Source organism: Benincasa hispida, chromosome 12 (genome assembly GCF_027475165.1).
Source record: "Benincasa hispida cultivar pf3 chromosome 12, pf3_genome.v1.1, whole genome shotgun sequence".
In the NCBI taxonomy this organism is placed as follows: Eukaryota; Viridiplantae; Streptophyta; class Magnoliopsida; order Cucurbitales; family Cucurbitaceae; genus Benincasa; species Benincasa hispida.
Genome location: NC_143489.1, coordinates 23,931,511 through 23,944,408, shown reverse-complemented (window position 1 = coordinate 23,944,408; position 12,898 = coordinate 23,931,511). Strand labels below are relative to the sequence as shown.

General features: G+C 27.0%; 1 protein-coding gene across 1 annotated transcript; it reads left to right on the top strand.

The window, feature by feature from the left end:
* Positions 1-241: 241 nt before the first annotated feature.
* Positions 242-1,610, top strand: LOC120068090 (pathogenesis-related genes transcriptional activator PTI6). Its single transcript, XM_039019786.2, has one exon. The coding sequence runs from the start codon at positions 398-400 to the stop codon at positions 1,214-1,216; it is 819 nt and encodes a 272-aa protein (XP_038875714.1). The 5' UTR covers positions 242-397; the 3' UTR covers positions 1,217-1,610.
* Positions 1,611-12,898: the final 11,288 nt, after the last annotated feature.

Below are 12,898 nucleotides of genomic sequence, written 5' to 3'. Positions count from 1 at the left end.
TACACTAATCCCTTCTCACTCATGTTTAATTTTAAAATTTGAACTACAAAAATACATCTTGTTGACAAAGATGATAATTTTTAATTATTTTAAATATTTCTTAATTATACCTTCACATTTTCAAGATCTTTTATTTAGATGTGATTTTAGTTCATTCATCATTCCCTTCTAAAATCGAGTTGCATTTTTCTCACTACTATAAATTTGTCTTCCCATGGCACAACTTTTTCTTTCTATTCTCATTCATTTCATTTCTTCCTCTCATCTTTTTAGCCACTTCTAATTCTTTTTGTTCCCATTTAATTTCTCTCTCATTCCCCCCTTTTTTCGGTCTGTTTATCTCTCTAGAATGCAAATTCGGATTTTTCGCCGTTAAATTTTTTGCATTGAAACTACCATGGAAGTTCCGACCATTCTTTGCCGGGAACCCATCTCGGAACCGCTGGGAAACTTCGCCGGCCGGAGCTCCACAGGTTCAAGAATTGTTCGGATTTCAATGACTGACCCGGATGCTACTGACTCGTCATCCAGTGACGAAGATGCGCTGAATTTCACGCGCCGCCGTGTGAAGCGGTACGAAGTTGAGTTTACTATCGGAACGGCGGCGGACGGCGGTGGTGTTCGGAAGTTGAAGAGGAAGAGGAAGGCGGTGGGTAATGTGAGGAAATTTCGGGGTGTCCGACGGCGGCCGTGGGGAAAATGGGCGGCGGAGATACGAGACTCCGGCCGCCGTGTACGACTGTGGTTGGGGACTTACGACACGGCGGAGGAGGCCGCCATGGTGTATGACAACGCTGCCGTGAAGCTTCGAGGACCGGCGGCTTTAACCAACTTCCCCACTCATCTGCCGCCGTCACTTACCGGCGAAGACCCATCGTCTCCGACGAATATCTCTTCTCCGACGTCGGTCCTTTACAGAACCCAGTTCTCCGGATGTTCACCGTCTTACCGAGCCACCGCAACCGGCTGTGCCGTCGACGAATCGCCGGTGGTCGATTGCCCCTTCTCCGACGACATATTCAAATCGATTCTCTTGGAATCGCCTCTGTTTCCAGAGTACCAAACAACTCTCATACCAGAAACACCATGGATCGGCGGAGGCGGCGACGCTGGCTCTAGCGAATTGGTGGCGGCGGCGGGGTCCGACGAAAGAGCAGAAGATCATGATTATTTTGAAGAAATTTTGATGGGGTCAGATCCTTTGGTGGTCCTATGAGTAATTCAGTGAGTGACGCTTCAGAGTAATCGGAAAATGTGCCGCCGCCGGCCTGCTTATGCAGATTTTCTTCCGGCCGCCGCAATGGAATCTTTCTTTAGTCGGTGTTTTTCTAGAAAAATCAATTTTGAATAATATTATATAATTTTTCTTTAAAATTTTATTTTTTAAGTTAAAAAAATAGACAAAAGCTATGAGATCGAACCATTCATCTTTGGGATGATAATATGTTCTCGAGTTTACTTTTAAAATTTATTTACGCTTAGTAATGGTTCTTATTTTTGTTTTTCAGTTTTTTTACTCTATATATATATATATATATATCTTTTGTAATAAGAAATCTAGTCTTTTTTTATTCTAAAAGCAAATATAAGGTAGAAATTTTGGCATTCGAATCGGTAGGTTTATATTTACTCTTATTATAATGTATATTAGTGTGTTATATATCATTAGTTCGTATAGATTGATATTTAGTTGGACATTATATCAGTTGAGCTACGTTTTTATTGTCCTAAAAAATAATTTAGATGCTAAAATATACCATATACTAAATGAAATTTAAATTCATTTCACATCAAAACTTCTAACATAAATACAAATGCTTGATTTTATCATTTCTAACGCAGTAACATTCATTAAATGGCCCTACCAAAGCGAATTTAGGTGGGGTTAATTAATTAATGTGAGTAATGATAAAACTTTCCTTTTGACTTGATTAAAAACTCTTAATTTGATGTTGAGTTTTAATGGTATGGTCTTAGAAAAAAAAATGTTACCTTTGGTTAGTGACTATTTCTCATTACTTTTTTAAATGACCATTTGATAGAGAAATATTCACAAAGCTCCGAAAGTTGTTTGAGTGAATGAGAAATGGAATATAAATTTAAGAAAAATCAAAATGTTTAAATATAATTTGAATAAACAACTATAGTTATTCAATAAAATTACTAAGTTTACTATATATATATATATATATTTTTAGAACAAAATATTAAATTTTTACTCAACCAGAGACTCAGCTCAATAATGATCGTCATGTACTTTTTAGTAAGATTTGAAATTTAAATCTATATTTCATATTTTTCATATATTAAAAGATAGATATAAACAATATCAAACATACCGTGTTGTTAACTAATTCTTATTATGACTATTTACAAAAATAGCTCTCAAGTTTAATCCAAAGGTTTAGCAAATGAGAGAAACTCATGAAGAATGAGTCAAAGGGAGATCAAAAGAATTTGAATGAGAATTTAGCTAAGTAATTAATTAATTAAGCTTGATTAAGGAAGAAAATGATGATTAGGTGAACGTAATTTGCCTCTATATATGATAATTGACATTGGACAACGTCAAAAGCTATATGCAATTTTTTGGGTACTTATTTTCATTTTTTTGGTACTTTTACTCAAACATGTTCCCACATGGTGATTACTTTTTTTTTTTTTTTTATCCCAATTTCCATGTTTATGGGTTTAATTACGATAATAAATTTTTTATGGTCGAACGAACCTAATTCAACGATAATTGACATATATTATCTCAGGTGGAATTGAAAGTTTTAAATTTTCATACCTTCACTTGTTTTCTATACTTAAAAAGATGATAATGGATCTTTGAATCAAATCATATATCGAAGTTGCAGTTTTAGTGAACTCAAACAATCTTAGTTAAGTGACAATGAATCTGATTCGACTCAACCGTGAAATACTTGAGTTGGATTGACGCAAGTTATTGACGAGACTTTTGTTTCAAATTTATTTTATTTTTATAATAGTGAAGGTATAAAATATTGGTCTTCTAAGTTTTTTTTTTTTTTTTAAAGAAATAAAAAATCAAGATTTTAAAAAACATAGATCTCATAGAAGGATTACACATTGAAGCTTCTATAAATTTAAAATATTTTATGTCTGAAAATAAATAAATAAAATAAGAAAAAATTGATCCTTTTTCCTTCAAATTTTAGGTTAGTTTTTTAAAAAAATATATTTTTTAAAATTAAATTATTATTATTATTATTTTTTAAAAAAAAAAAACACATGGGTATGGTGGAAGTATGGTCTATAAATTTGATAAGAAAAAAAAATTAAAACAAAAAAACAAAATGGGCAATTAACAAGTTTAAATTTTAAACAATTTACAGTATAACAAATAGAGACAGAAATTTATAGTAAAAAATCCATATTACATTCCTTCATTATTTTTCATAAAGAAATGTTTAAATATGATGTGGGATCTGAAATAAAAATAGTGGGGAAAAAAATTAGTACTGCATAAGTATCATACTCATTTTATTTACATTAGAATTATATCTTCCTAAATATTAATGTCAGGAGGTTACGTAATATTTTAAAAAATACTTACATGACAAATAATAAAAAGGGTGAAAATTTTCTTGAAAATAGTATATATTATCATTGTGAAAAAATTTCCATCAATCTCAAAATTTTTCAATAGGGGAAATTGTCCCACCATTTCGACGAAATTTCGAAATTTTGAAGAAAAAAAAATTATTTTTTCCCATTTTGAAGAAGTTTCGATAAATCTCGATGATTTGGGAAAAATAATTAGGAAAATTTTTAAAATTTCAAGAAAATTCTTAATTTTTCTTTTGGAAATTAGCTACATTAACTCAGTATAATTTTTTCAATTTTATAATTTTGATTACACACAATTGTATAGTTTCACACACCAATATTATTTCCAATTAAGGACAAATCAATATTATTTCCAACTAAGGACAAATCTTTTTTAATGTGCTGCCTTTTCTAATTTCCAACTTTTCTCATTTTTCAACTTTATTTTAATTTGTAACTTTTTATTTTTAAAGAAATTGAATTTGAAAAAAACCACAAAAAATAACCTATTTTTATTTTTAACCTCACTTAAATTTTCACATCATTTTACTTCAAAATTGGAATGTTATGTTTTTTCCTCTTTTACCATCCAAAACTTCATTTTTATTTCATATAACCTCAAAATATTCCTGAATTTTATATTATTTTGCAATTATTTTCTATTTCTTATTTTAAATTATAAATTATGCTATCACATCAACATTTACACAGACATTTACAATATATACATCTAAATATTATCTTACTTTATAGAAATGATGATTAAAAACTATCAACTAATTAAGCAACAATCAAAGTTTTATTTATTAATTATAACATTTTCCATCTATTTCTATCAATATCAATATTTCCATAAGACGGGCCTCAATATTTTCCTTGTATATTACTATATATTGATTTGGTTTGGTTCAGTTTGGTCCGGTTTTGGATTTGATTTTTTTTTTTTTTTTTTTTAAGATTTAAGTGATGATGAAATATAGGAATAAAAAATGCGTAGGTAAATGATTCCGGGGAGCGTGGGGATGGTGATGGGGGAAGGGGTCCAATGGGGTTTGGTATAATGCTTGCCGGTTGGTAGAACAAAATGGGAGATTTAAACCTAGACATTTTAAAATTATTTATAGGATAAATATCAATTTCTACTCCTAAATTTTGGTGTTACATCAATTTGAATCTTAAACTAATAAATGTATCGATTTAAAGTATGAACTTTGTGAATTGTATCAATTTAAATCTTGAACTTTCATAATTATATCAATTTAAACTCTCTATTATGTATTACTTGGATACATTTATGAATGTTCGAAGTTTAAATTGATATATCTATAAAAATTCAGGATTTACATTGATACACGTATGAAAGTTCATCTTTAAATTGATATAATCATTAGTTTAGGATTTAAATTGATATAAATTTCAAAGTTTAGGATTTAAATTGATACAATCTTTAAAATTTGAAGTTCAAATTGATACAATTTTCTTGATTTAGGGTTTAAATCGATACAATCTTCAAAGTTTAAAAATATAAATTGATATTTGATCTTATTTATATTCCATTTTAAAATTATTTTCTTAATATTATATTGATTTCTTTAAAAATACACTTAAATTCTAAATCAAAATTTAAAAACAAAATCAAAATTTTTAAAATATATATTTTGTTTAATTTTAAAAGATTGGCTTAAAAATAGGTATTGTAAGAATACTATAAGCAAAAGTAGACTTAATATTAAAAGGACAAAAACAAAAATGTTAATAAACGAGGCTTATTTATCATTTTTTATGTATTATATAGATGCTCATACCTCTGATTTTGTTTGTGAAGAAACTGTCTCTTGTTTAGTTTCAAAATCATTAACTCTTTTAGATTTTGTTTAATAACTATTTCATTTTTTATTTCCATTATCTCATTCATAATACTTTCTAATTATGTTTTTAAAAAAATCACGTTTTAAAAAACTGAAAGTAGTTTTTAAAATCTTTTTTTTTTGTTAGAATTTATTAAAAATTTAAGTATTTCTTTGAGATAAGCAAAAATCATAATTAAAAAATTGAGAGAAAATAAATATTAAATTTAAAGACACAATCGTTATCAAACCAACCTTAAAACTTTTCCTATTTTGTGCTTCCCTTCACTTGCTCTCTCTTTTTGTTTCTTTTCCAATGTAGGAATGACAAAAAATTTTACAACTAGATATAAAAAAATGACGAACAAATTCTCATAGGATCCAAATATTATTGGTGGAGTCTTGTTTCGCTCTTTCTTCCAACTTAAAGAAAGGAATTGATTTTATTTCGGGAGACTAAGTACTTGTTGGGTATGTCCCAACAAATGGAATGGAAAATCTCCATACCAAACATGGATAAGGATGAGGTCGAGATCTAAATGTAGTTTCGAGTTTGGAGTTTGGAGGAAGATCAATATAAATTTTTTCTGTAATTTTTTCTCTCCTTCATTGTTATATATTTTTTTATTGTAACATTGTGCCTATGAAACAAGAATCTAAGTTCTAATTAGAAACTGTTTGAAAATTTTAAGTGTTAAATGGAAAAAAAAGCATTTTGAGAATCCCACGTAGTTAAGATTGGGAAGTAAAACCTCCTTTATATACCTCACCTTGAGTTATAGAATTGGGACTCAAGGGGTATCCATATTTTAGAGGGAGTGAGGAGACCCACAAATGTAGGTATCGTGTAGATCCCACTTACGTGCCGTTGTTCGAACGGAGCGAGTTGTGTGTGTGATTTTTTTTATATTAAAAATAGTTATTTTTTATTTTTTTACTTTTTTATTATTAAATAAAAGAAAGAGTGGTCTTCACGCAACTTACGTCGTCTTACGCGCACGTTCTGCAACCGAGACTTTCATCAATCTTCACAACTCATTTTCCACAGTCTCTCTCGATTCCGTCTGATTTTGTCACTTTCCGTTTTGGTTTTTAGAACATCACAGTCTTGAATGGTGTGAGTTTTCCAGTAGGGTACAATGTAGCTTCAATCAAGACTATATTCAGGTTGTTTTATCCTAGGGACGACGTGACAATTCGTAGAGCTGCTTGCACATTTGAACAGAGTCATGAAATGTCTTAAGAGAGCGAGATTCGCGACTTAACAAGTTTATGTTTTGCAGATTTCATTTTCTGACTACTGTTATTCGTGATCATTCGTACCTGTCATCTTTTGTCCATCAAAATATAGCGGTTTCAACCGAAACATTCGAAATTTTAAATAATTGGTATCAGAGTTTTTCTCATTCGTTGAGAAGTAAAGAAAGTTGTCAAAAAAAAAGGGAAAAAAAGGCAAATGATACTAAGGATGATGATTTGAAACCCACTCAAAGTTTATTGTCAAATGGAAAGTGCCCTATGTGGATGAATATCGCCCTCGAGACCCAATGATTGTTTTGTTGGTGTAACCATCGATCTTGTGATTTGTCGATGGAGAGAAGAAAATGAAGAAATGAAGGAGAAGGATAGAAGAAGAGAAAAATAAATTAAAATACGACAAAAATGATAAATCAACCTAAATTAATATAAAATCAATCAAAGTTGCTACATCATTAAAAAAAAAAAAAAAAAATTTAAAAACCCACCTTATTGGCGAAATATCTACCTCAAACTCAAGGACAAAATATGTGTTTTGTCATATTTTCTTTCACTTCTGGTCTTAACTAATTTATCTTTTTAAATTTTCTTCATGCACACTCACATTTTTTTTTTTTTTTTGAAATTTCAATTTTGTTCTTGCACTATCAACTATTTTAGTCACTAAAATTTTGAATTAATATCTATTTTAATCTTTAAACTTCTAAAAATTAATTATTTTAGTCATTATCTTTATTTTTCTATTTTAAAATTCATTAATGATGTAAATTCGTGTGTATATTGACATGTTAATATAAGCATGATTTCAAGTCACATAGAATAGAGACGAACTCTAGATTAAAAAATAAATCATAATGGATTGAATGGAAAATAAAAGTAGTAAAATTTAGATTATATTTTTTCTAATAGTTTCTCTCTATACATGCTCACTTTGTAATTTCATTTGGTCTCATCTTAGTCTTTTAGTAAATTTACCAATTTTCATATGTGCAGTTTCTCGATTCAAAAAATAATTGTTAAAGCAATATTAATTATTCAATTTTTAATTAGACAAAATAAAATATTTTATCATCTAAGCTATTCTTACCATAAAAATGATTTTGATCCAATCACTTCACGCTCTTTAAAACACTTTTTGAGAAGAGATAATAACACCTGATATCTTCACAAAAATAAATAAATAAATAAAATAACCCCAAAAACATTTGATACCATGTAAAAGGTACACATTTTAATGCAAGTTGCAATAAAAGTGATTTTTTTTTTTTTGACCTTTTTTTCCTTTGAACAATAACACTTTTATGCATTATTTAAGGAGCGGTTTGTTTAGCCGGTATGCAAACGCCCTTTTAAAACATGAATTTTCTAGATTTTTTAGTTGAGGGTATGTCTATTTTACTTTTTTGTCATTCCTTTTCATTTTATTTTACATATATATCATTTTTATGTGCATTATATAATTAAAAATATATTGTCAACCATGTATATCATATCTTTTTAGTTATATTATCATTCTTATTATTTTTAGAAATATATTTATATTTATATTTAAATTAATATTTATTTTATAAAAAATTTAAATTATGATTTATTATTTTGCTGAGAAAAATAACATATAAAAATTATATAAATTGTACTATTTTTAAAAGAAATTCATATTGATAAAAACAAATATGTTACAAAAATTCAAATTATATCAAATTAATTATAAAATAATAAATAGTCGTAAGAATATTCTTGAAATTTTATGTAAATTTAAGACATTCCCGAGTAGAAATTCTACGAAACAAATACAATCATCAAAATACTTCAGATATCTATAAAAATATTCCTACAAATAAATATGGTAATCTAAAATGGTCAGATATCTATAATTCCAAATATATATAATTTCAATCATCTAAATTCGAGTTATTTACCTTCCAACAAAACAAACAACCAAAGTTTTTTTTTGGTTCCCATGTGGCATCTTGTCTTGCTTCTCTTTACATTTTCCAATGCCTTCTGTATTTCCTTCCAAAATTATTAAATTCACTTTAATTTGTTGTGTCAATTTTTTTTATTTAAATATTCTTAAAAAATTGTTTTGAACCCACTACATTGGTTGACTTGTTCATTTTTTTAGTTCAAAACCATATGGAGTATGTAATTTTAATGCTTAATCTTTTGATAGAGAGGATAGATGTATTAGAAATTATAGTTACGTACAATTTGACTACTCAAAATACATATATTTTCGTAATTCAATTGCTATAATGCTACATAATCATTAATTGATACGATAAATATGTTATATAAGTATAGTTTACAGATCAATCCATTACAAAATTTAGAAACAATATTTAAATTTGTTTAAAGTCTCAAAATCTAAATAGATAAACACTAAAAGCTCATAACTTAACCTACAATAATAGTTTTTAGATGAAGGAAAACTAATAACGAGGCTATTTTAGTGTTGACCTAATAAATGTTTAAAATATTGATGTCAATGTCGATGAAAATATCAAAGTTTTAATTTTACGAAAATTTGATAGACACACCAATAAAAATTCGATTTTGATGGACATTTCTAGAAATAGTAAATAAATATTTTATGAATTTTAAACAAGTTAACGTGTCTATTATTTATATTATATCTATATTAGTGATATTTTGTTGTTTAATTATTATATTTCGTAATTTTTTTTTTCAATGTAATGAAAATATCGATTCATCACTCATGTCCATATTGAATCCACGAAAATATAAAAATATCAATATGTCGATACAAATTTAATATATAGACCTAATATGGGTTGCTTGAAGAAAGCCATTGGGCATTATGCATTTTTATGTGGATTAAGGTTTCACCATAAATACAAAATAAATAATAATAATGATAAAATAGTGGACCTATGGAGACAGTCGGTCCTCCTCTACGTGTCACGTGCGTAGCGCCTGATCATAAATCTTAAAAGATTGTCCACAATAAAAGCTTCAATTGGTCTGTCCGACTGTCCCTTAGCCATGTGTTCACAAATTACAAAATAGAAATTAGGCCCTTAAACTTTTACAAATGTTAAAATTAGACCATTGAACTTACAATAAATATATAAATTAGACCCATAAATAATAAAAATTGAACTCATAAACTTGTATAAATGTTGCGATTTATATAATTATGTAAGTTTGAAAGTCCAGTGTGACCAAAGTTTGATACTTACATAGGTTTATAGGCTTAATTTTTAAATTGGAAAACTATTTACAACTACCACAATACTTTGCGGTGATTTTTGCAAGTTTTCTAATATTTTTCTTTTTTTTTTTTCTAGACAATCGTTTGAATAATTTTAGGGTCCGTTTGGATTGACTTGAGAAAAAATTGTTTTTTTTAAAAAAACTCATTTTTATCTAAATATTTTTTTTTTTATAAAAATTGATTAAAATATACTTGAAGACTTATCTTTGAGTGGTTGTCAGAAACTCAGTTTATTTTCAAATGATTCATTTTCTAAATTAAACAATTGAAAATATATTCTAAACATATCTTTAATCACTACAATTTGATTGTATAATTTGTAGTTTAATTTTTTTTAATCAATTTTACTATATAAATTTTTTAAATGTCCATTTTAGTTTCGAACTCCAATGAATATAATTCATTTACTCTCATTTTTTCAATCAAAATTTTGATAAAATACTACAAACAATTGTTTTTTCTTTCTTTTTTTTAATATAGAAAGAACAATGTATGAAAGGGATTGTGAAATTGAAATTTGATTACAATTTTTGTAAATATAGACTAAGATCGTTAAAAGAACGAAAAATAATATTTATTTTAAATTATAAGTTTATATGCTTGGTCTAACTTTTAAAAAATGTAAAATATTGTTCACGAGCTTTTAATGTCATGTCAAATAGTTAGATGAACTTTAGAATGTCTCATAAATTCTTAAACATTTAATTTTATGTCTATTGAGTATTTTAACTTTAAAAAGTGTCTAATAAATTTAATTTTTTTTTTTAATTTTGTACCTAATAGGTCCATAAAATTGTTCAGTTTTGAATCTAATGGATCTATTTTACATTTTTTTTTTCAAAATTCACATAAGTACCAAACATAAGATTTAAATTTTAGAGTTTTATTAGATGCACAATTCAATTTTATATCAATCAATTATCATTTTATCATGTCAAAGATGTATTAGATACAACATAAAATTTTGAGACTTATTAGATATAAGATTGACAGTTAAAAAACATACAAGACGCTTTAAAAAATTTATGAACCAAATAGTTCAAACACCAAACTTGTGATTCAATATAATATTTAAACTATATATATTAAATTCTATGCTAAGTTATAACAATATCTTTAAACTTTCCCCCTCTCTCTAAAATACTCCTATTCTTTCAAAAGATGCGATATTACCTTCTTAATTTTCATAAACGTTTTAAAATTATTATCAAAGTATAAATCCTCTGAAATTTCAAACAAGGATTGAATTTACAACTATGGCCTGATGACCTGAAACTATGCAATGATATAAATTTTTTTATTTTAGGTCACCTTCCACACCATTTAATATCTCAATTTCTGTCCAAAATTTTATAAAGTTTCTACTCTAGATGTATATCTTTAAACATTTATGAAAGTTGATTGAAAATATTGCAACTTTTGGAAGGTGAAGATATTGATGTTGGCTAAAATAGCCCTAAGGTGTGATCATCCAAGAATCAAGCTTGTGAATCTTTTATTAGAATAACGTGTTTTATAGCAGAGAGGAAAAACTCATGTTTATAGAATTTATTATAAGTGGGGATAGAAGAGGAATTAATCATATTCGCCCTTCATTGGATATTTTTTAAACAAATGAAAAGGTTGAATAATAAATTTTTGTAGGGAATATTACCCTTTTGATCTATAGATTTTTTTTTGTCTAGTTTCCATTTGGTCTATAGGTTTCAAAATATTATATTTTTATTACTTAAGTTTTGAGTTTGACTTCAGTTTAGTCCCTACGTTTCAAAATGTTATAATTTTACATTTTGACATTTGAGTTTTTTTCCTTTCTATTTGGTCTAAGATTTAAGATTTACGGTCTTAATCTCAATATTCACTAAATAATCATTCTCAATCTTTAATGCTAACATTTATTTTTTAATTTAAAAGTACTACAATAATTATGATTAATTATTTTCACTATTTTTCATAACTAAACGAATTAAATTTCAAATTTCAAATTAATTAGTAGTGACAAAGGCTAAAATTAAGTATTTAATTTAAAAAAATGACATTGAAAATAGTAAATTTGAAAAGTATATTTAAAAAAAAACTCAAAATAAAACTGTAACAGTTTAAAACTTATTATAAAAACTACGGACATATATCGATTTATATTTTAAACTTTAGGTATTGTAACAATTTAAACCTTAAACTAATAATTGTATCAATTTAAATCCTGAATATTGGAGTTGTATCAATTTGAAATCCAAATTAATAATTGTATCAATTTAAACCCCAAACTTTTATAAGTGTATGAATTTAAACCATTAACTTTAATAATTGTATCAAATTAAACCCCCAATTGTATATTATTTGGATACATTTATGAAAGTTCAATGTTTAAATTATTATATTTATGAAAATTCAGGGTTTAAATTGATACATTTATAAAAGAGTTTTAATCGATACAATTACTAGTTTAGGGTTTAAATTGATACAACTCCCAAAGTTCAAGATTTAAATTGATACAACCTCCAAAGTTTAGGATTTAAATTGATACAATTCTTAGTTTAAGGATTAAATTAATATGGTTTTCAAAGTTTAGGAGTATAAATTGATATTTGTCCTAAAACTAAATAAAAACAACACCCAAAATTTGGCTTTAATTGCTCAAAAGTCCCATTTAAAGGTCTAAAATGACAAATAACCAAGTTTTTGAAAGAAAAAAAAAGAAGTCAAATGCTCATTTGTTGATGTCATGATTATGTGAAATTACATTATTACCCTTCTTTTTTTTCTTTTTCTTATTTTTCTTCGATGTGGGAAATCTTCCTTTGCACATCGTCTTATTCTTCTCCGACTTCTTCTCCTTTGTACATCTTCTTCTTCTTCTCTGGCACGACAAGTCAATGCAAGTAGCTCCAATGTGACCAACTTCAATGAGCAAGAGACGAGAGAGAGGAGTAATTTTGTGAGTGAGGAAACAAAAAGAGAGCAAGATGAGCGAAACTGAGAG